At 39.8% G+C, this 25,474-nt stretch overlaps 1 protein-coding gene across 2 annotated transcripts in view; it reads left to right on the forward strand.

The window, feature by feature from the left end:
- Positions 1-453: 453 nt before the first annotated feature.
- IMPG1 (interphotoreceptor matrix proteoglycan 1) overlaps positions 454-25,474 on the forward strand; it is a 135,946-nt gene continuing 110,925 nt past the window's right edge. The window contains exons 1-4 of one of the 2 annotated variants that reach the window (XM_057528056.1): positions 454-520; positions 17,354-17,587; positions 23,240-23,406; positions 23,675-23,703. In XM_057528056.1, coding sequence (XP_057384039.1) covers positions 454-520; positions 17,354-17,587; positions 23,240-23,406; positions 23,675-23,703 — 497 coding nt within the window. The remainder of the gene's footprint in view (positions 521-17,353; positions 17,588-23,239; positions 23,407-23,674; positions 23,704-25,474) is intronic. The other variant, XM_057528057.1, reaches the window with a different exon arrangement.

The following is a 25,474-nucleotide window of genomic DNA, read 5'->3' on the forward strand; positions in this document are numbered from 1 at the left end:
CATGTCATTTTGGAAAATATTTGACCCTAACTGTCAGCCTTCTTCTGCATTTGGCCGGACTTCCCCTGGCTCTCTGTGTCCCTGTAACAGGTGAATAACTAAGGAAGAAAAGCATTCCTTCTGTCTGTGGACACTTGTTTATAATGGCATTCAGGGTCCCCTAGCTGGGCTGACAGATGCTCCTCCAGAAGGTTAATGAGATAAAGCTTCCTCCAGCTGGTCCTTAAGCAGAGATTACACCTAAGGGGAAGATAAGGAGATTATTCCAGAAGCAGGCACTGGCTCATGTTCTTCATAAATTAGCACCCTCATAAAGGTAAACCAAGAAGGTTATCCTCACTCAGCTAATATCAATATTTCACTATTTTTCATATTTCTGTCATTTTATTTTTTTAATGAGACTTGGGACTGTTCTGTGATTGTTACCAGAAGTACCAATGCACAAAAGCCAGAATGTATTTGGAAACTAGAAGGGCTATTTTTGTTCTTTGGATTTTTCTCCAAGTTCAAGGAATCAAAGGTAAGTTATTTAAATATTTGTTTATTTTTTAATTGCTTATATACAAAATCTATTTAGAGTTGAACATTCAAAGTCAAGAAAGTCACCACTGTATCTCAGAGGGCTCGCATATGGTAGGTCTTGAATAAATATTGATTGATTGAATGATTGTCAGAAATGGTTTTCACTTGCTGAATATTTATTTTATATTTGCATAATATATGTATTTTTATATATATTTTATATTTGCATCTTAAGTGCAATTTATGTTAACAAAATAGGAGAGATGAATGCATCCTATTTACTCTTATAAAACATTGAATACAAATTCATAACATTAATGTCAATAAAATTAGTAGGTCCATGAAAAAAATGAAATTAATACTTTGTCAATTATGATCAAACAAAAAATGTATTCCTTACAGTCTCATAGTTAAATCATTAGTTATTTTCCCTTAGAAAATAGCAAGTGTGCTTCATCTTCAGAGTCCGTGATGAGGACCAACTCAGAAACTCGGTTGCTTGTAAAGTTGTATGCGTAAAAGAAAAAGCACTGCAAGTTTTTACAGCAAATCTTCAAGTGAACCTAAAATTAAAGCAAGCCACAAAACAGGCATATTTAAGAAAAATAATGTACTAAAAATAACTTGTTGAAGAAAGCTTCACTTTTTTTTTTAAGTATAACGCTGACCATTATAATATAATGTTTTAAGACATTCGAAATCAATAATGTTCAGTTCTTCTTTAAGGATGACGTAGCTTTGGACAATCAACCTTTTAATTGAAGCATTGGTTTTGAAGTGCCCATAGAAAAGTAAAACACATAGTTGGTTGTATTTGTTAAGTCACAAAAATAACAGATCTGTTGGTTATTTTATATGTAACATTTTAGTGGTTGCATCTGGAGAGAGAAGACAATTTCTGGAAAAGATTATATGAAAATTCCCTTTATGTTTTGCTACCTATAAATGATAATGGATGGAGAAAAAGTTTACTTACTTGCCTTTCAATTTGTCAATTATATATAAATGTTTACATTTATAAACACATTTTAATTATAAACAAATGATGGGATTCCAGTATATTCTGAGCTTAATCTGCTGAAGCACACCAATTTGTCAGTTTCAGAAACTTGACCAGTCAAATCAGCTTTGGTTTTGTTTGTTTAATTAATTATGTTAACTAATTTGGCTATTTTCTCTATTTTCATATATTATGTATCAGCTATTACAATTACAAATAGCATAATTACATATAGAAAGTTAAATGAAAGAAGCTCACCAAAAAACTACAATTTGTTAGATGCCTATATCTATGAAACAAACTATTATAACTGCATAATAAAAAATCTTTACATGGTTACTTGTTTGGGGCTTTTTATTCCATAAGAACCTCAGATCTGTGAATTTCTGTTAATCTTTAATTAGTGAGGTCCAAGGATAATTAGAGTTTATGTACTTCAGCCAGACCGGTTTCCCATTTTTGACTAATCATTATGAGTGTATTTACATAGAAAATGCTTTTGGAAAAGAGAAGAGTTTAACTCAATACAACTAGCTGTTGACCATAAAAACTGGGTATTTAAAGTCAAGAATTTCTTTTTAAAAAGTTATAGATTATTTGAAAAATCAAAAGATATGGAAAATTACCCATAGTACACCTGTCCAAACCCAACCTATGCTGGCATTTCTAATTGTTTTGTTATTATGATATTAAGATATTCATTGCAATGAATATCTTTGCGCATAAGCTCTCACAGTATTTAAGATTCCTAGCATAAATTCACTAAAGTAAAATTATTGGGTCAAAGCAATATAAACAGTTTCATGGTATTTGATTCATATTGCCAAATTTCTTCTCAAAAGGTTTCCTATGTCGCTAGGTAATTTTTCGCAATTTGATTCCACAAGTGGAGTGTTTGCTATGTACCCAACACAGAATATTAACAGATTCAGAGATATGCCGATATTTCAAAAGGTTTCCTTTAAGCTTTGCAGATTTCAAATGTAGTTTTTCCATTGCTACATAAAAATGAAATGGTTTCGATTTCAAAACATTCATTAAATAAATCGTTTAATGCAACAAAAGACAGTTCAATAGTTTCAAAGAACAATTACTTCATCAAGATACCAAGCGCCTCTCTTCGGTTTTCATAATGCGGATGCCAGCTATATCCTATGTGTACTGCACTGCTTTATTCGCTTACCTTTCCATTTCCCATAAACAATTTCATCTAATTGCTTGTGACATTCTGAGGTGTGGGAGAAAGAGAAGAGAGAAAAGCCACCCTTAGCAAACCCTAAAATGGAAATGGTGTTTATCAGAGTATGGGCTTTTTGCATTATATTTGGTTATACTAAATGAAACCTTAACTAAGTTATTATTAGCTCACCAAGGTAGGGTAATTTATTTTAGTAACTGTGAAATGTCAGGAAATTTGCATTTGAAGACACTCCAGTTCTTGCTAATTCTTTACTACTGGGATATGTTCTCGTTTCATAAAATTACCCAGAAAGTTATTTTTCCTCATTGCGACTCCATGAACAGAGAACAAAGCTTCATTTATATACCTGAGATAGCTGCCCAACGACAGTCACATTAACTTTGCAGCTCCTATATTTTATCATCTCTGCTACAGTCTCAGAACAGTGTAATTCAAAATGTTGAAGGCAGATATTTTTCTTCAATTATACCTGAAAAGATGTCCTTAAAATCAGTCATGGAAATTGAAGACACTTTGTGTCCAATTGAACAAACCGTGGCAGCACACCTCACTCAGACCATTTATTAGATTATATGCTTTAAAAAGAAAAGGCGATTGCTGCCTTGTGACCCTTCCAGGCTTATTCTGCTGATCACACTGAAGGACTGTTATATGTGTGAGCTAATTAGGCAGCGTTGACAGGACCTATTGCTTTCGTGGCCATTTCCATCAATCATGAGCGAGCCACCACCTTAAGTATCAACCATATTTGCATGCTAATCCTGTATGCAAATTCAGATCCTGTATACCTTTGGTGCCTCAGCCATGTTCACAGATCTTATGCTGTTTTAAAATAATCCATTTGAGGCAAATCAAGAAACCAGTTTGTTTTTCACAATAGTCTCTAGGTTTATATTATAATTCAGTAGGTATTTGGAAATGACCATAGTAAAAGTCTGGTTTTCAGCAACAATTGGTTCTGAGTTCCCTGTCTGAGACTGAGACACAGTCTCACTGGGATTTTAGCCTCACTGATCAAGATCACCATGTCAGATGGAACCATTTTAATAAGGGAGGGAGCGTACTTTTTGCTCTGGATCCAAGGCAATCTGCATGCTGAAGCTTATCCTACAGAGAGTTGATATGGTTGACTGGCAGAACCATGGTAATGAGAATTCATATATGGAAATGCCACTGTCAAATCTGACCTACAGCGTGCATCGTTATGATTATTTATTGAGAATGTACTCCCACTGCTGCCCCTCTCTTCTGGCCACAGTGAATGTGGGAAGAATATGAAAGAGCTACAGAACCGTGATAAATACTTCTAAGCATATGGTTGTATTCAGTAGATAAATATTCTCCCATTTAAGTTCAGCCATTCTTGCGGAAACTGTCTTTCTGCACGCCTTTATAAAGGCATCTTCTTTCATTCCAACTTGGGTTTCTCCATCCAGCCATCTTTAGACCCCTCACTCACCACCTCCCACATCTATTTTCATAATTGCTCCCCTAGGAAAAGGGTTAAAGGAAACTAAGCCAAAAGCCAAGGAAAGAGAAGAACTTCCAAAGTCTCCCCGATGCCTTCAGAATCAAGTCCAATCATTTCATTTGAGGGTCCTTACAATCTGCCCCTACCTTCCTTTCCAGCCTTACGTGTAGAGCCTGCATGAGTCCATGCCATGGCTAGACACATTGCTTTCTGCATATCTCCTTACTTGGGAAATATACACCAAGAGTGTACAAAACATATATGTGGTATTTAGAGAAAAATAATAACATGCTCGCTTCCCAGGTTAAATAATAAAACATTAATAGTATCTTAGAAGTCCCCTGTCTGCTCTGCCAGGATCTTGTCCCCTTTACTGTCATGAATCTTGTGTTAATCATGTCATTGCTTGCCATTAGTGTTTCCACCCATAGATGTATTCTCTAAACAGTATATTAATATTTCTTCATTTTGTTTGTGTATTTATATAAGTAATCTATCTCATGTTGTGTGTGTTCTCCTATGACTTAGTTCTTTGGCTCAACATTATATTTTTAAGAGTCATTCACACTGTTGCATACATCAGACCCTGAGTCAAGAGCTTACCTGCTACTCTTCATTAGGGAGTGCATATTCAGGGAACCAGGAGGAGAAGAAAATGAGGGATGAAGCAGTGAAAGAGGGAAAACCAACATAAAGATGCCTCACCAAACTAGCCAGCACCTGGTGTCAAGTGCAACCAATGGCTGATTTCAAGGGACCATCTTTAGAGACTACAGGATCTCCAGATTGTCCATGAGGTTGGGAGCCTAGGGGTAAATGGAGAAAAATTCATAAGAGATCTCCTCAAAAGTTCACCTCAAAGGACATTAACTTCCCTGCACTTCCAGTGTACCCATCCATGGACCACGGGTGGGTCTTGGTGCTTCTCACACCTCAGCAGCAACAGAAAATCCTGGGGCAGGAGAAACAGACACCGTGACACAGCAAGAGGCAAGGAACTGTGGGCTTGTGTCTCCCATAATGGGTCAGAGCTTATGAAGAGCTGGTCTGAGAGACAGGTGAGGCTAAGAGAGCCTGAGATGACGCTTGAGAGTTGTCTGGGACATACTGCTGCCTGGTATAGATACACCGTGTATTCATTCTTCTGTTGATGGACTTTGCATTACTTACAACACTGGTACAGACATTCCCAATTGTCCCCTGGTGCTCTCCAGGAATCTCTCCAGCATCTAGCTCTCTCTTTCTCTCTCTCTCTCTCTCTTCTGAGTAAGAGAGAAATCATTGTGTCATGAGGAATGCATGTTTTCAGTTTTACCAGGTGATACCGAACCGTCTCCTTAAGTGTTTGTGCCACTTGGAGTGCGAATCCCTTTGGTTCCAAATCCTCATCCACACTTGTTATTGCCTGACTTTTTATTTTTTGTCACTCTGCATTGGGGGTGAAATAGTATCTCAGTGTGGTTTGAATTTGCATTTCTCTGATTACTAATGAAGTTCAGTATCTTTTCCTATATTTTGGGGTCTTTTGTGCTTCCTCTTCTAGAAGATCCTTCAACAAGTATTTTGACCAATTTTTTCATTGAGATGTATGTCTTCTCTTACTGATTTGGAGCAGTTCCTTTTAAGTTGCAGACGCCAACCCTTTTGCAATGATGTTCCCTTTCAAAAACCTTCTGTCACTTTGTAGCCTTGCCTTCTTACTCTCTTAATGGTATAGTCTTTGATGAACACACATTCTTAATTTCAGTGTTGTTGAATTAGCCTTAGTAACTTCATATTCTCCTATATTGTCTTGTAAAAGATGTTTTGTTTTTCATACTTAATCTACGACAATTTATGGTGTGTGTATGTGTGTGTGAAGCAGGAAAACAATTTCTTTTTTTTTTAAATACTGATAATCAATTGTTTTAGCACCACTCAGTGGATAGTTTCCCCTTTTCTCTCTGCTCCGTGATGCCTCTTCTGCCATGGGCATGGGTTTGTTCATCATTTTATCCCTGAGCTAATACCACATTGCTTCAATTATTACGAATTTATAATTATCTTGAAATCTTGTAACCATGTTTCCCTGGCTTAGTTCTCTTTCTACAGGAATGTCTAAGCTATTCTTCACTCTCCACTCTTCCCGAATACATTCTAAAATTAGCTCACCAAGTTCCACAAAAATCCTTATGGAGGTTGAACTGGAATTGTGTTGGATCCATAGATGAATTTGGGGGAAACTGATACCTTTAGAGTGTTAAGTCTTTCTACCAAGAACATGGAATATCTCTCCTTTTATTAGTACCTTACAATTAAGTTGCATAATGACTTTTTAAAGGGCTCCACATCATGGACTTATCCCATGCCACTTGATATTAATTGTGATTATGTAAATGGCATCCTTAGTACATTTTTTTAACATCTTTATTGTAGTTGCTTTACAATGTTGTGTTACTTTCTGCTGTATAACAAAGTGAATCCGCTATATATTACATATATCCTCATATCTCCTCCCTCTTGCATCTCCCTCCCACCCTCCCTATCCCACCCCTCTAGGTGGTCACAAAGCACCGAGCTGATCTCCCTGTGCTATGCGGCTGCTTCCCACTAGCTATATTTTACATTTAGTAGTGTATATATGTCCATGCCACTCTCTCACTTCGTCCCAGCTTACCCTTCCCCCTCCCCGTGTCCTCAAGTCCATTCTCTACATCTGTGTCTTTATTCTTGTCCTGCTGCTAGGTTCATCAGAACCATTTTTTTCTTTTTTTTTAGATTCCATATATATGTGTTAGCATATGGAATTTGTTCTTCTCTTTCTGACTTACTTCACTCTTTATGACCGACTCTAGGTCCATCCACCTCACTCCAAGTAACTCAATTTCGTTTCTTTTTATGACTGAGTAATATTCCATTGTATATATGTACCACATCTTCTTTATCCATTCATCTGTTGATGGACACTTAAGTTGCTTCCATGTCCTGGCTATTGTAAATAGTGCTACAATGAATATTGTGGTACATGACTTTTTTGAATTATGGTTTTCTCAGGGTATACGCCCAGTAGTGGGATTGCTGGGTTGTATGGCAGTTCTATTTTTAGTTTTTTAAGGAATGTCCATACTGTTCTCCATAGTGGCTGTATCAATTTACATTCCCACCAAGAGTGCAAGAGGGTTCCCTTTTCTCCACACCCTCTCCAGCATTTATTGTTTGTAAATTTTTTGATGATGGTCATTCTGACCGTGTGAGGTGATACCTCATTGTAGTTTTGATTTGCATTTCTCCAATGAATAGTGATGTTGAGCATCCTTTCATGTGATTGTTAGCAATCTGTATATCTTCTATGGAGAAATTTCTGTTTAGGTCTTCGGCCCATTTTTGCACTGGGTTATTTGATTTTTGATATTGAGCTGCTTGAGTTTGCTTTTAAGTTTCATTAGGTCCCATTTGTTTATTTTTGTTTTTATTTCCATTTCTCTAGGAGGTGGGTCAAAAAGGATCTTGCTGTGATTTATGTCATAGAGTGTTCTGCCTATGTCTTCCTCTAAGAGTTTTATAGTGTCTGGCCTTACCTTATTACATTTCTATGTAAAAAAGTAATTCGTTTTATATTCCAGAGCTTTGCTGAACAATCTTTATTCTGAAAATTCACTAGCAATTCTTTGGAGTTTTCTCCATTATATCATTTGTGAATAAAGAAAATTTGAGTTCTTTCTATTCAGTCTTTGTATCATTTCTTTCTCTATATTTTCTTACTGCCCTTCATAGGTCATCCAGTATAATGTTAAAGAGAAATGCTGATTGCATGCATCCTTTCCTTGTTACTGATCTTGAAGAGAATTCTTTCATAGTTCACCATTAAGTATGATGTTTGTTTTAGATTTTGTGTTTGTTTTGTTTTTGAAAATTCCCTATATTAGGTTGTAAAAAAAGTTCCTCGCTATTCCTAAGAGTTTTAATCATGGATAAATATAGAAATGTATTGTGTACTTCTTCTATTTCTATTGAGATTACCAAATGGTTTTTCTCTTTTAATTCATTAATGTGAAAAATTACCTTAATAAATTTTCAAATATTAAACCAACCCTACATTCCTGAGATAAGTCCAACGTGGTCATGACCTTTTTTCACACACTGCTGGATTCTATTTGCTAATATTTTATTTCAAATTGTTACATTAATATTCATAAGCAAGATTGGACTATGATTTTTTCACATAGTTTCCTTGTCAGGTTTTGTACGAGTTTGTATGAAAATAAAGTTATTTTTTCCATGAATTTTTTTTTTTAAGTTTTTAGGTTTTTTTTTTTTAATTAATTAATTTATTTATTTATTTATTTTTGGCTGTGTTGGGTCTTCGTTTCTGTGCGAGGGCTTTCTCTAGTTGCGGCGAGCGGGGGCCACTCTTCATCGCGGTGCACGGGCCTCTTACTGTCGCGGCCTCTCCCGTTGCAGAGCACAGGCTCCAGACGCGCAGGCTCAGTAGCTGTGGCTCACGGGCTTAGTTGCTCCGTGGCATGTGGGATCGTCCCAGACCAGGGCTCGAACCCATGTCCCCTGCATTGGCAGGCAGATTCTTAACCACTGTGCCACCAGGGAAGCCCTTCCATGAATATTTGATAGAACTCTCTGATGAAGCTAAAGAGTTATATTTATGAAAGGATATTTGACTACTGAGTCAATTTTTTAAAGGTGATAATAATTAGGTTACCTGTCTTTTCTTATATTCATTTTGGTAAGTTGTATATTTCTAGAATTTATCCATTTCATATAAAATTTCAAATTTATTGACAAAACATTATTCATACCCTCTTGTTAAGTTTTTCATGTCTATAGAAAATATAATGATGTCCCCCTTTTCAATCATGATAGTAACTAATTGTATCTTCTCCTTCTTATGTTTTTTGTTTCTGTTATTAGTATTTTCAAAGGAAAAGTTTTTTGGCTTTTATATGTCTTTTTCTTCTCTTTTATGTTATCTTCTCTTTTATATTTTATTAATCTCTACTCATCTTCTTTTCTTGTATTTTCTTTTATTTTTTTTCTTTTGTTAACCTCTTGAGATATATGCTTAGCTCATTAATATTTAGCTTTTCTCTTTTTCTAAAATAGGCATTTTAATGAGATAAATTTACCTTTCAAGTACTGATTTAGCTATATCCCACAAGTTTTATTATGTAACAGTTTATCATTTGATAAAGATATTTCTAATAACCAGCATGATTTCTTCATTGACTTATGGGTTATTTATAAGTATTTTTTTTCGATTTCCAGACATATAGGGAATTTTCCAGTTGTTTTTTAAAACTGATTTTTAGCTTACTTCTTTGTTGGTCTGAGAACATAATGTACGTGCATTATAGTCCAATATACAGTCAATATTTGTATGTTCTCCCTGTGCTTGAAAATAAAGTATATTTTATATATAATATAAATATATACTATATTATATTTTGTTTTATAATGTTCTATATATGTTCATTAAGTCAATTTTAGTTATGTTTTCAGTCCTCTGTATCTTTATCGATTTTTTTCTGCTTGTTCTATCAGTTACCGAGAAAGATCTCTTAAAATCCACCTGCTATCATTGTTGATTTTACTTTCTTTATTGTTCTGTCAACGTTTGCTTTATATATTTTAAGGTAATATTATTAAGTACATAAAATTATAATTTGTTACATCTTTCTGATGACTTTAAAATTTTTACCATTATGATGTGACTATCATCATCTTTGTAATGCTTTCAGCCAAATAAGGAGCAGAGCTATCTTACTGTAACTTCAGCCCCACAGGTACTCAAGATGAAGTTCATCTTTCTTCTCTGCAAGAACTGTGATAGTTTATCATGCATAAGAAAGGCAGAGATGTATAGCTGTTTAATCTGTTCCAATTCTGCTCTCTTTGAGTAGCTACAATATCATTCTTTTGTTGCAATATATGCAAGAACACTGTGCAATTCTCTTTAGTCAGAATTCCCAATACACTCCAAGACCAGGTTTACATGAGAGCGCTAAAACTTAAAAGTAGCTGTTTGATAGTTTGTAATATTAGAATTGTCAGCAACAAGGAGATTCAGAAAACAAAGATGCTGGGCTAAATTAGCTGATTCTGATACGAGTACTTCAGACATGGTTAGAATCTAATGAGATAAATATGCCCCAAATATGTAGCACCCCTAGGAATCACAGGGAGAAAGACACCAGCACAGCTGGAACCAGAGGAAAGTGGCTAATGTGTCCCATAAACAAATCTATCTTCCTGCCCTCTGCTACTTCCTCAGTGCACTCCCAGCTTCTGAAGTTAGCTTCCTCCTAATTTGGGGGATTTTTTTATGGGCTCTTCGTAGGTCTTTGTGATTTCCTGCTACTTGTCTTCCCCACCCACTTCCAAGCAGATGGTGGACAGACTCTGCCTCCAGCTTGTGAATGACCTGGTACTGTTGTTCCAGCAAAACCCTTTAGTTTCCATATCATTCAAACTTTCTGTCAAGCCAGGCTAGAAAAATGCTCTGAAAACTATCACATCACATACACTTGTGAGATACAACTCATCATCCGCAGATCTCAGATTAACTTGTAAAATTCCATTCTGATTCTCTTATTCGTAACTTGTGTATTTATTTAAACTCCACATTCTTTTTCTTTTTTTTTTTTTGATTTTTAAAAATTTATTTATTTATTTATTTATTTTTGGCTGTGTTGGGTCTTCGTTTCTGTGCGAGGGCTTTCTCTAGTTGCGGCAAGCGGGGGCCACTCTTCATCGCGGTGCGCGGGCCTCTCACTGTCGCGGCTTCTCTTGTTGCGGAGCACAGGCTCCAGACGCGCAGGCTCAGTAGTTGTGGCTCACGGGCCTAGTTGCTCCGCGGCATGTGGGATCTTCCCAGACCAGGGCTCGAACCCGTGTCCCCTGCATTGGCAGGCAGAGTCTCAACCACTGCGCCACCAGGGAAACCCTAAACTCCACATTCTGAAACCAATGGAGATGGTGCCCCCAAAATTTACATGATGGGTTAAAAATTGGGAAGTAGAAAAAGGTTAGTAGAAGTTAAGTTAATGTAAGGAAGAGATGATTAAAAGTGGCTTAACAGGGTTGGTCCTACACGGATACGGAGAAGGTATCTGCCTATCCAGGGTGATTTGAGGGGTACTAAAACATCCAGCTGCTGGGGAAAACACTCTTTCTCTCTGTCAACTCCTGAAAACAAGCCTTAGCTAGGCTAGCCAGCAACTTCAACATAATTGTTCTCACCTCAGTTTCACATCCTGTTTACTTCAACCTGACCTCAGCACTAAACCAACTCCACTCACCGTTTTCCAAAGAAATATACTTTACAGTTAGTCACAGCTTATAGAAATATCTTACTCTTCTGACTTTCAAGACTGGCTTATTTGGGGGGAGAAAGGATTTTGCTGATTTTGCTTATGTATTCATGTGAAAATCATTTACAGTCCTTCACATTTTAAACTTCGCCGCTAAAATGCTCAAGTAAATTTAGCACCTCATGAAGAAGCTAAGTGTTGATACTGTGGTTTCTCAGAACCTCTGACACACGAATGCAGACCTTGAGGGCACTTGAGAGTCAAGGGCATCCCATGGTCCTGAATTGCAGCAGGAACAGTGCCTCTGGAACCGGCAGGTGCCTGTGAACGGGCCTTGGCCAGGAGGCTTGTTGTGAAGGATTCCTCGCCTTAGATGAAGGCAGGCTATGAGCCCTTCAAGCTACCCCAGGACAAGTGCCTCAGTTGCGTTGCTCTCCTTTCTGAGGACACAGACGGCAGGTCTTTTTGCAGTATGCTCCTCCCCCTTCTCAACATCCTCCTCTGTCTCCCCACAAAGGGGTGGGAAGCAAGCACCCATTTTTGTTCTGGGTCCAAGACCCTGCCCTGCTGGACCCCTGCGTCTCCACTCCCTGACACCTACCAGACATGAGGAGCTCAGGACCCCACCTGCTCACAGGTCATCCCCCGGGGGCACAGAAGAGTCCACCCCCTTTCTCTTTCCTTTTTTGGAAATCTGTAATTAACACTTTCATAGATCTTTGTAGATTTTTCCATGTATATGAACATATAATTATTTTATAAAAATTGGATCAACAAAATATATTTTCATACCATTATTTTTAATGCTTGTCCAGAATTCTAATGAACTCTTTTTTTTTTAACTTGGTAGGTATTTTTATTTTTGTTGTTTATTTATTTTTCATTGAAGTATAGTTGATTTGCAATGTTGTGTTAATTTCTGCTATACAGCAAAGTGACTCAGTTATACATCTATACACATTCTTTTTCATATTCTTTTCCATTATGGTTTATCCCAGGATACTGAACATAGTTCCCTGTGCTCTACAGTAGGACCCTATTGTTCCCCTTTCTCTTTTCTACTTCTCCCTCAACTTCCATTCGGTCCCTGCCCTCTTCACCAAGCCGCATACGCCCTCAGCAAAATTTCTCGGCATCTCACCTACAGATTTGGTTCTTCCTCTTTTTTTTAGTGCAGTGAGATGGACTTATCAATACATATGTATCCATGCAAATACATAATAGAATAGAAGATAGCAAGCTTTACTTCTTACAATGGTTTTCCAGGGTCCTAACCCTTTCCTTCTGACATAGCAAATGCAATGGCCAAACCTATTTTTGCAATGTGAAGAAAACCAGTGCAACCCCTCTAACGCTTTGAGAGAAGGGGGCACTGATTTTCACCCTCAGCAGGGGGTAGTGGTGTAGAGACAAGGAAGGCTGCCGTGGCACCCAAGTTTCCAAAGCTTCAGGGAGGGCAACGGTGTGGCATCCACCCCGCATCACCGATAATCAGTCTGTAGGCTGACTATCGTGAGACTGCACTGGTTTCGTATCTCATTACAGAAAATCACTGAAATTTTCCCTAATTTCTATGGTCTTCTTTTCCACCATTTACTCGCTTGCAGCAGGCTTGTCAGGATGGAATTTCACTGGGAGCTACACGTAGGAAGATAGAGGAGAAAGCAAGACGTAGGAGCTCTCGTCATCTCCACTTGATCATGCAGAAGACAGTGTGCTTAAAATCCATGCAATTTTCTGGAACAGCATTAAGCAAGTGTTCAGTACATCCGCGTAATTTTTGAGGCGTGTTCGGGTATGTGAAGCACAATGTACGTTTAGTTCCCTTGCTCTTTGGAAGAAAAAAATTTCAGGTGGGTAATTGAGCATTTCCACTAACAGAGGGGCTGGATTGGGATGTAACAGGTCACAAGCAAGCTGAGCATTTGCAGAAAGGCCAGAACTGCTTACTCTTTTTTGGTAAGGTCTGGAAAGCATATGCAAGATTAAATTTTTATTTTTTAGGACTTCCAGTTATTGATTTGGTCCTGGAGTGTTACCCACTTTCTCTCTGTGGAGTTCCGTTCTTCAAATGGAGATTTTTATTCTGGAGGAATTCCAGTAACTTCTGTCTCCACTCCTGTTAATTCACTCATTAGGACATCGCAGCTTTTTCCCTTAGGAAAACAATGGGTTCACTAAGTGCTTTTACCAGTGGCTGTCACTCTCATAACAATACTGCCGCGAACGCCCCATTCTCCTTTTTCTGTTGTCTGTTACTGTCACTATATGTGTACAGTAATCCTAGATTGTAAGCCTGCAGGGTTAGATGCAGAGAAAACATTCCTCTAGAGGAGAGAGTCTGGTGAGAACTGGTCCAAACAGGCTGGTAAAGATCCACTTGAATACGTAACCAAGGAAGAGGCTGCCTGGTGGGCAAGGTTGAGCCCTGAAATGGAAACTTTGTAAGCAATCTATGGTCGGAGGCCAACTTTGGTACAGGAAGGAAAAAAAGAAACTGTTCAGTGATGTAATAGGGTGGTGGTTTCCAGGATGCCAGCCAACATCAAGGCCCTACCAGCCTAGAACCTAGAGTGGAAAAGATACTTTTGACTGAAGGGCTAACCTTCACGTGAACTAGTGGACATGTTTAGGCAATGCGTAGACAATCTAATTTTAACACAATAAATGAAGGGGCAAAAGCCCAGTATTTCAGAGCTGCCTCTCCACCCCAGCGAGATCTGACTTTTTCTTAGGATAATGTAATGTTTGAATTCAGTGTTTGAATCAAATGGTTGTTCATTAATTTCCCTTTCTGTACATTTGGACATTTCCAGACTTGTCACAGCTACCCTGGGTGGCGGGATCTGGGTCAGCTCCAGGATTGAGCGGTTAAAGAAATTTAATTTAAACCCCAGTTTAAACCTTCGGTGTTGACCACCTTCCCCGGTCTGCTGGAAGTTGCCTGCCTGTGGACCTGCGGTCCTCTTCCCGCCACCTAAATACTGATATTTCCCATCTGCCAGGCCTTTCAGGAGAACCTCCCAGCTCAATGGGAGTCCATCCCACCATGCTACGTCTCAGCCCTTCCCCAAATGGTCTGTTTTGCTGCAAAATCACAACCTTCACCACCACCCTCATCAACAAATGTCAGTACTGAACACGCACAATCCCAAAGTCAAAGAACTGATTATTGGGGTTCCGTTTTCCAACCTTCAGCTCTCATAATATAATGTGTTCGATAGCGACACCTTCTGGTGAAGTGTCACAATAGCATGTTGAATACACCGGGCTCTACGAGCACACTGCAAACATCAAAATAAATAAATAAAAATAAATAAATAAATGAAAAGAAGGAAGGAAAAAAGAGGAGGGAATGAAGAGAGGAAATGTTGATAGCTTTGCATGTGGTGTCAGGGGAATCCTCCCTCGCTCATATAGGACCTTGCTTTGTTTCAGGAAAGGAAGTAAAAACAGATCTTTCAAAGAGTTTTGCTCTAAGTGCAAATAGAAAAATGGGTCAGTGGCTGGAGGGAAAGTGATATCAAGAAAGAATCTTTTAGGTAGAAGGAGAAAATAATAGAATGTTGGCAGGCTGATAGGAATGATCCAGTAGAAAGAGAGAAAAATGATTCAGTAGGTGAATGAAAGGAGGGTTTCTGGAAGAACGTCCTTGCGAGGTGAAAAGGCTGGGATCCAGTGCATGTAAAGGAATTGGGCTTAGACAGGAGCACGGACCAGTCATCAGATAGTCACAGGAGGGAAAGCAGAGTATCTGAGCACAGATGCAGCCAGTGAGTGGATGCAGGGCTGGAAATCCGAAAAATTATCTTCTGGGTCCTCCTGTTCTCAATAAAATGTGAAGCAAGGTCATCAGCTGAGAGTGAGAATTGGCAGGAAGTGCAGGAAATCTGAGAAAAGTTGTGTGTAGTTCTCCAAGAGAGAGGGAGAGAAATTCAACGAACCAGAGAAATGTAGTGTGATATTACTGAAGGATCATAAATTTAAAGTGAGTCCTAATGGCTGTTTTTCTCCAACCTTGTTCAGCTACTAGGGTGCCCGTGAGGAGAAGGCAAAGAGTGGTATTTAACCCTGGTTATGGTTTTGCCTGTCAGGTACAATAATGGAGGCAAGAGAGTGGAGAACTCGCCCTCCTAAAGAACCAGGCAATATTAATACTCTTTCCTATTGATACCTATGTTTGTAATTGGCTCCATTTAGTATTTGTTTGTTTGTTTACTCCTGGATAAATTGAAAGATTCTGGGGATGCTGATTTTACTAAATTATACTTTGTGTATAAACTGTCTCCTTTCTGTTCTTTTGGTTTACATTCACAAAGGAACTTGGAGAGCCTTCTTTAACAAAATGGGAACTTAAATCTCTGTAAGCCACATGCTGGTGGTCTCCAGGGGCCAGGGTGAGTGGTCCCAACTGTTCATCAGTAATTCCTTTCTTAAACGGTAGAATGGCTGAAAGGAAAAAGATGGAGTGGAGAGGGGGAGTGTAGATCTGACCACACTGTTAACGTGCTCTGACACCCCTAGGCCTCAGTACCTGACCGAGCGGCAAACTGAGAAAAAGGGTATCTGTTTCGTCTATACACTAGAGCTTTTCTGAGAGTGATATGAAATAATACCGATGGAAAAAATTCACAATAAAATAGTACTCAGTGAATGTAAGTTATTTTTATGAGTGGTCTACAAAGCTAAAAATGAAATCCAGACCTAACCCTACCAGACACCTCAGTGCCAGCAGGATGAATGGCTCTGGGAGTTTAATCCTCTGCCAACACCCTCTCTTTGACCTCCCCTCCATCCCTTCTCTCACCATCTCGCATAAAATATCAAGCTTGCTCTGTAAATGAAACTCTAAGGCCCCAAATCACTTTCAACCAGATTGCCACCCACGGAGTCCTGCCCTCAGAGAAATCCTAGGGCTGCTGCTAATAGGCAGGGAGGTTGTTTAGTTGCATTTTTTTCCCCTAGGTTTTTAGAAGCACTCCACTTCCTCATCAAGAGTGCACCTCTGGGTACCACAATGCTATATCATTCCCCACTTGAATTATAATGTCTATCTAAAGAGGCATCTCTCGGGAGGCTTGAGTGCTAAGTGGGGAGTGATTTTAGGAGAGATGTGTGGGAAAAGGTTTCAATATTTGGCAGTGCCTAAAGGCAAGATGATTCGAAATGTTGTTTTTGTTTTTGTTTTTTTTAAATACGCTTGATCAGCCCATTATGCTATTCCCTGATTTCTGAAAATGCCTTGTCATTGGAATATCACATTCGGCAGTTGCAGCAAGATAGAACTTCCATAACCCTCAGGATCACATTTTTAGTTTTTTCCATCCATTTATTATATGCTTCACTTACAGCACACAAATGTATGTATGCATCAGGAAATCATTTTTTTTTAATTGAAATATAGTTGATTTACCATGTTTTAGGTGTACAGGAAAGTGATTCAGTTATACATGTATATATTCTTTTTCAGATTTTTTTCCACTATAGGTTATTACAAGATAGTGAATATAGCTCCCTGTGCTATACAGTAGGTCCTTGTTGTTTATTTTATATACAGAACTGTGTATCTGTTAATCCCAAATTTCTAATTTATCCTTCCCCGCTCCTTTCCCCTTTGATAACCATAAGTTTATTTTCTATGTCTGTGAGTCTGTTTCTGTTTTGTAAATAGGCTCACTTGTATCATATTTTTAGCTTCCACACCTAAGTGATATCATGATATTTGTCTTTCTCTGTCTGACTTACTGCACTTAGTCTGATAATCTCTAGGTCCATCCATGTTGCTGCAAATGGCATTATTCCATTCTTTTTTATGGTTGAGTAGTATTACCAGGAAATCAATCTTTCTTTTACAGATCTCTCCATTAAAATATACGGTTCTGAAATTAAGGACATAGACAATGCCACAAGAATTGAAACAACCGAAGATACCGGAAAAATTTACAAAGTGTCCACAATGAGACAAATATTCGATTTGGCAAAACATCGAACCAAAAGATCAGCATTTTTCCCAACTGGGCTTAAAGTCTGTCCACAGGAATCCATGAAACAGATTTTAGCAAGTCTTCAAGCGTATTATAGATTGAGAGGTAAGGAAAGAGGTGCAGCCTGTTTGGACTTTCCCTCTCTTTATCCCTTCCCTTTCATCCATCCCAAGGTTGTGTTCAGCCCAGAGCTTCCAGTCTCTCATTCAGTCACAGGAGTTATAAAAATCAGCCAACTGACCTGAGAGTTATGAAAAATAAGCCTTCGAAACTATGGCAGATCTGTGCTTGTATGTTTTAAGACCATGTCCTGTGCAACACAGAACCATGAGAGCATTTAACAAGCCACGAGAAAGCCTTGGCCTCTGGGTTTTACCTCTTTGTTTTATTTTTGCCAAAGCCCACTGTTAAATCCTAATGTTGTACGAAGCACAGGATGATTGCAATGTCAGGAATCTGTGCAAGTTGATTGATGACTTAAGATTTCACTTTTCAAAAACCACATTACAATCCCAATCCTCCCTCCCTTCTTGATAAGTTTCAGTTGTTTATTGCTGATCCAGTAAAAATGCCTGAAGCTGGGAAACCTGGAGGCACAAATTAGCAGTGGTTACCAAGATATAATGCAGGAGTGTTAACGGGATTTACAGCACAATTACTGTGGTTTCCATCAGAGCTACAGTGTAGTTTTTACCCCAAGACAGCATTACAGGACTCTTACAGCATTCCCGGAAATCATGATGGAGTTCAATCATGCCACGGCCATCAGTAGCTGTCCTTGTCCTTCACTTACCGTGGATGAAAAAAAAATCCCATGGCTTCTTCTTTAAATGAAAGAAAAGAATCTTTGGTAACTGCTATTAAATTCCCTAGGTAGCTTGTCTGGCTGCATCTTAAATGCAAGTCACCTTACATGTGAAAACTGAGGCGGTTTACTGATTTCCACCTTGATCATAATAGATGTTTGCTTCCACTCCAAAAAGCACAGTCACCCTGCTCTATTTCAAGCCTATTGACTAGAGTGAGCTGGTTCACTTCTAGCCTGTGATGTGTTGCACATTCTGACAACTGAAAACTATGTCATCAACTAACATCCCACCAACTTCTTAAGTATTTACATCTATAAGATGTGCAAAAGTTGAATTAATCTGGGTGTTCTTATTGGGTTTGGGAAGCATAATTAACTAACAGTATCAAAAATATCAAGCCCTGGGCTTCCCTGGTGGCGGCACAGTGGTTAGGAATCTGCCTGCCAATGCAAGGGACACAGGTTCGAGCCCTGGTCCGGAAAGATCCCACATGCCACGGAGCAACTAAGCCCATGCGCCACAACTACAGAGCCTGACCTCTAGAACCCGCAAACCACAACTACTGAGCCCACGTTCCACAACTACTGAAGCCTGCGCGCCTAGAGCCCTTGCTCCACAACAAGAGAAGCCACTGCAATAAGAAGCCCGCACAATGCAACGAAGAGTAGCCCCCGCTCACCGCATCTACAGAAAGCCCGCACACAGCAACGAAGACCCAACACAGCCAAAAATAAATTAAATAAATTAAAAAAAAAATCAAGCCCTATGTTCCTCATATGTCTCATTTTATGTGGAAATAAAAAGATACTTGCTTTCTGACAGAAGGCACACCCGCAGAGAAATGACAGCTACTGGGTCAGAGTCAGAGGGAGGACTCTAATTATAGAATATCAAGTGCACGATATTAAAATTCTGAGGTCCTAGCACAGCACCTCTGCATATGGATGCAGAAGCAAAGAGGTCATTGGGAATGCAAAGAAAAGACAGTGCCATATGTAAAGCAGTCGTTTTGGAGGTACCTACACATTGATCAGACAATGACATTGGTAAATTTCATGTTATTTGTTAACGGATAGAAGCATAAATACATGGGATATGCATCACATTGACTATGAACCCAGCTGTTGCTAACTATTTTCACGTAACTTCTAATCCTTTACGACGTTCACAAGTAGGATTCATCACAGGTATTTGTAGAATAGACTATTGCTGCAACCAGATTTTTAGCTCTGAATTTTATTCTTAGCTCTTTATTCTTAATTAGGTTTGCCTCTTTCATTCTTGCTTCCCTGGATGAAACAAACCACTGTTTTTCTCCCCACAGCAATGACAGCCTATTATCTTTATGGCTGCCCCTGGGTGATATGAAATTTTACTGTTCACCAGCATGGGTTTCTTAAGTCTAACAAATTGGTTCACAAAGAAACTAGAAATAAGACCCAGCTATAAAGCAGTGTTTCTTTGACGGAGTAACCCAGTTATCGTTCTCATAGCTGCTTTTACAAAATTATCTGTTGATGTTTTTCAAACTTAGAGGAGACAGCGCCCACATTCCTCAAATCAAATGGAATACTGAGCTCTTTCTCTTCCCAGTGCTTAAAGCAACACAAGGGAAAATGTTCTGAGCTTCCTGATAGAATCGCAAAGATTTCCTCAGAAAGCGCAGACACAAGGGTCAAGGTCGGTTCTGGTAGTTTCCCAGGCAGAACCTCTGCTCCCACCACGCAGACTCTCTCCTCTGTGACTGCCTGCCTTCAAAGTCCTCTGTGAGTCCTTTGTGATTTCACCCCTCCCCATGTCTCTCCCTCTCTCTCCCTCCCTCCCTTCCTCTATCTCTCTCCACTCTCTCTTTCTCCCAACCCCAATATTAAAAGCTAGATCTTTCTTTCACGTTAATGTGTGACTCGGAGAAAGTTAAAGGTGAAGGGAATCCTAGTTCTTGCTACTCAAACCACTGTCCCCAGACCAGCAGCATCATGTCACCTGGGAGCTTGTAAGAAACGCAGGTGTTCAGATGGCTCCCCAGACCTACTTCATAATCTGCATTCTCATATTGAGAAGATGCCCAGGTAATCTTGCTCCTTCACCTGCGGCCCTTTCTCCCACCTCAGGGACACAGAAAGCCCTCGTCCCTACTAAAACCTACTTTTCCCAAAGGCTCTGAGAGAACATTCTCCCTGAAACACCAATGCCTGAAGCTGCTTGAAGAACTATTTCCCTGGGGCACTGTCGTTTACAGTGATCAAAATGTCGGGATGAAACAGGGACCAGTATCTTTTCTTTAGACGATTTTTGAGGGGCAGGATTTTGGTGACCCCTCCGATGTCATTTTTCTGGCATCCTGGAAGCTCAGCACAAATCAGGAGGCACAGAATCCTTCTGTGATCAAGAGAACAGGAGCACCAGCCCCTGACTCACTGGCAGAGTCACCCATCCTTGCTAAGGGAGCCTCAAATAAAAACCTTGGAAGTTGAGGCATTGAAGGATCTCAGGGCTGGGAGGAGTCTGAAAACCTCTGAGAAGTTGGATTTTTCTAACCTCTTGGTTTACCTTTCTGCACCATCTCTGTCTGACTCTATTGGGAAGGATTGCCACAAGGATTTTGGAGAAAGCCAGAGCCTTGCCTCCCCAGTATCCCCACAGTTGCTTGAGATCTGACCACAGAACCTCAGCCTTTCTGCTGAATGTCTCAGCCTAGGCTGTTTGATGATGTAGGAAAAACCCCAGGCAACACACACCTCAAATGTGGAAAACTCGATGGCAATTTTGAGGTGGTGGGCACCGCAAACCAACCCCCACCCCGGGTCTGTGGGTTCTGGTCAGGTTGCTGCTAGTAAATGACCTGAGTTTCTGTTGGTCTGGAATTCTCTTTGCCTCTTAAAACAGAAAGCTAAGAGAAACCCAGACCAGTGGGGAGTGAGGGAAGGTAAAGCACTGGAGTAAGAGTCTCCAGACTGGGCTTCTCATACCTTGTTCCTCCCCATAACCCCTTTTCTCTGCATGGCAGTCAGAGGGTTTCTTCAGAAAGTCAGATGATGTCAGCTTCTACTCCAAAACACCCCCTTGCTCCTCATCCCTCCAGAGTTAAAGATCAACATATTACAATTGCTTATGACCAAAGTCTTCTATCTTTTTATCCTAACTTAATCCTCTAAAATAATTTTTAAATTAGGTGCCCTCTTGAGAGCTTTTCTGTTGACATCTAAAGTTTTTCATCATAAGCTTAAATAATTGGATAAGATGTAACTTTTGGTGAGCTGTAAATATTGATATTGAAAATAAGATAGGAATTAAAGCATTCTCGTATATACAGTGGAATCTATCATAGATACTCAATACTTACCATCAAGTACTCTACAAATGCATGAACAAACCCTTCCAAACAGCAGGCAATGTCACGTGGTCCCTTTTCCTCCACACACCCACATTTCCATCCCACCTCTCACTGCAGAGTCTTATCTTAATGTAATTTAGGTCATACTTGAAAGTCTGTTGTGGGTTGCTCTAAAATACTTCTCAGTAACAAAAATGTACGTAAATTGAAATTACATTTTTTACTTATTTCCTAAGTAAATAACTTATTTTACTTATTTCCAGAAATTTCTTCTGGATTCAGTTGTATTATTTTTAATATATAATTGATTAAAGGAAGTAGATATAAGTTTGACAAAAGTTTTTAATTTTTTATTGATGGATATAAGCTCAGATATTGGTTTGGGGTAACTAATGTTTATAGATACAAAATTAGGAACAAAGCTTTGGAAGGGGCCAATTTAAATGAAGGGCCTATAGCTTAAGCTCCACTAGCTTCTGCCTCTGGATAGATGGGGTTGCTTTGGTGCTGTCCCTCTATTAGTTCATGTGCCATTATCTATTATTCCTATTATGTATTGCTAATATTAGACAGGATTTAACGTCCATTTTATCCCTATTCTTTTCCTTAGTTTCACTTAAATGCTGAGAAAACGTGTTACATAAATAAGTAGACGGGAACAGATGGAGTTTTGTTACAGTAGCAGCCTTATTCTTAGGTTCCCCTGGCATTTTATGCTAACAATGACATCGTGATCTGCCATCATTATTTTTAATGATCTATCGGCTGTTGACTTCATTAGGACTTCTTCTAATGTGTTGAAGGCAAAGCATCAGAAACTGCCCTACTTGCAAAAACTGTGTGTTTGCCCTTGACTAAGTTCACTGCCTGTCTTAATCTCAAACACAGTTATTTCAAATACCCTTTGCTTGGCAACCTTGGAGCACTGTGCCGTCACAGGAAGACTATGGATGGGGAGATGGGGGAAGGATGACGGCCAAAGGGAAAGTGAGGAAGGAAAGATGTGTTGTTAGGCAAACCAATTTAGGAAAGCATGATAGGGAAGTTGAGATCTAGAAATTGAGTCTCTTTAAATGTCTGTGTGCCTGTTGACCCCTTGGAAAGTCTGCAGATACAGCGGGGTACCTGTGCCCCAGTTGAAGATGACTGCTGCAAGACCTGCACCATCTCTGTGCCTCTCACCACATCCTTCCGTGTTCATCCTCTATGACTCTCAGCCTTGCTCTGGCCACAGTGACCTTTTTTACTGTTTCTTTAATGTGCCCAGCGTTCTCCAGCCTTGGGGCCTCTTCCCAAACTGTTCAAAAGTCACCTTGACCATGAGGCCTTCCTCAACCACCCTATTATAAATAGCAGTCTTACACACACACACACACACACACACACACACACACACACACCTGTATTTCTATCTCCCTTCTTTTATTTTTCTCCATGGTGCATATAGGGGCTCAATAAATATTTGTTAAATGAATTAATCTCTATGGACTATAGGCTAGAGTATCAGCATAAGCCATGACAGAGCTTGCCATGTTTAAGATTGGGCTTGGGTTGGGAGAAGGGCGTCTTCTCAGGGTTTGGCCATTTCTCACTCCTCATGGCGCTGCCTTGCAGTGTGCCAGGAAGCAGTGTGGGAAGCGTATCGGATCTTTCTGGATCGCATCCCTGACCCAGGGGAATACCAGGACTGGGTCAGCATCTGCCAACAGGAGACTTTCTGCCTCTTTGAAATCGGGAGAAATTTCAGCAACTCCCAGGAACACCTGGATCTTCTTCAGCAGGTGAGTTTAAACACGGAGTGTTGGGAACCCGGTCCAAATAGCTCCCAGGCCTCCAGACCCTGCCCCTTTTGAACTGGTTCCCCCAGCGTAAGGGTTGGCTGAAGAAATGCTTAGAGAGATCTGAGAAGGCCAACAGGAATTTTATTCCTGCAAAATAACATTTTACAGGCAGATTGAAATGAAGTTAAAGGGAAAAGGGAATGAAAATAGACTTTGGCTCTTCAGTTGGCATTGTCTCTTAATAAAATTACTTTTTATCTTCCTACAGAGGATAAAACAGAGAAACTTCCTTGAGAGGTGAGTACCTAAAATACAGTGCAGCATGCTCTTGACTTTTGAAAGATCACATGATGGAGTGAGACTGAGCTATTGTGCCTTTATATTATTTCAGCTACTGAGATCGGAGTAGGTTATTCTGACAGACCCTTTATGCATATATTTTGCTGAAGATAAATGAGTATATAAAAGGGAAATGGATAGACCTTATAGATCGAGATAGATGTTTGCACTATATTTGCAGATAAAATGAATGCAATACTGTGTGATAATTATCTAACATGTTTTTTACTTATTAGATACAGAGCAATTAAAATAGTTTAATTTTTAGAACCGATGAAAAATATTAGTTACATCAGGAACATGTTGAATGCAATCAGAGAGCAACCTGAAGTTTGAACTCTCATTTGGTATTCTGTAAAGTGTTAGTATTTCTCAAACTAAACTGAAGCACTGAGCTGTGTCTTCTACAAGAACCGAATATCAAATAAGAAAATCGAAATGCAAAGAAAAAGCAAAGTACATCTGATAAAATGCTTAAAGAAGAGACATGCTGTTGCCAAACTCTAAGCTCACAAATTACACTCATAACACTTAGAAATCTAAATCTGAAGATAATAGTACTGCAGAGAGAGACACAAATTGGGCTGTATGAATTACAATTCTTTATAATGCTTTCCACATTTGTTCCTTGGTTTCTGTTCCCTTTGTCACAACCTGGCCCAGGACCTTATTAATTTACACGGTGCAAAACGTCAAATCCTTGCCCCTAACCTTTTCCCCTCCTTAACTTGCATAACTGCTCCTGGGTTAATACATCGGAGATATTCCTTTTTTTACACTGAGCCTTGTTCAAAGGCTTTTCAAAAATACTCCCGCATCTTCCCCTCGCCCTTCTGAATATCCACTCCCACCCTTCTCCACGTGCTCTGTGTGCAGAGGGCTGAGCGGGAGGGACTGACTCCCTGGCCTCCCTTGGCCTCTGACTTCTGGGAAGGACCAGCCAATGTGCATCAGGAAATCAGAGGGAGAAGCAGGGTGAGGTGAGCGAATTTATCACCTCCTCACGGCCCTGACCTGCAAAGTCTTCCAGGGCTACAGACCTCTTTCAGCAGCAGCTCAGCTCCTGTCAGGCAGCCCTCTCTTTCCACAGAGCCTGCTCTGTCTCTCCTTCGTGGTAACTGCTGCATCATCTCACCCCTCTTGGAGAGGGGAGCTTTGAGTACCTCGCTGTTATCACCCATGGGTTCTGCACTCGCCCTTGTGGTTGCTCGTATACTCTTCCCATGACTTAGTAAGTAAGGCCTTTAGTAGACTTTGCTCAAATTACCCAACTCTGAGTGAGCCATCTCTTCCCTCTCAGGACCTCCACTGAGGCAGAGGCCAAACTAATTCATCAAGGCCTTCACCCCCTGACCTTTCCAGCTTTGCCCTCCATGAGCCAGGATCCCACCACTGCCACCATGACACTTCCTCACCACGTCCAGACCACACCCTGCTCATCCTGGGCTCTGACCACAGCCTTCCCCTCTGCCTGAAGAACCTGTCTTCTCCACCCCACCCACCGGAATCCTGCTCTCCTTTCAAGCTCCCTAGTCCCCTACAACAACAGAAGACCTAGCCATTCCCTCTGGTCTTCCATCAGCGTGAGCCACTATTTAGATCAAACAGTCAACCATGACTATATTGTACAAACACAGACATAATCCTTTGAGACCTAATAGCTTATAGTAAGAAATCTTTCAGTGAGCTTCAATAGCTATCACTACTGCTACTCCTTTCCAAATAAAGC

The sequence above is a fragment of the Balaenoptera acutorostrata genome, chromosome 14 (assembly GCF_949987535.1).
Source record: "Balaenoptera acutorostrata chromosome 14, mBalAcu1.1, whole genome shotgun sequence".
NCBI lineage: Eukaryota > Metazoa > Chordata > Mammalia > Artiodactyla > Balaenopteridae > Balaenoptera > Balaenoptera acutorostrata.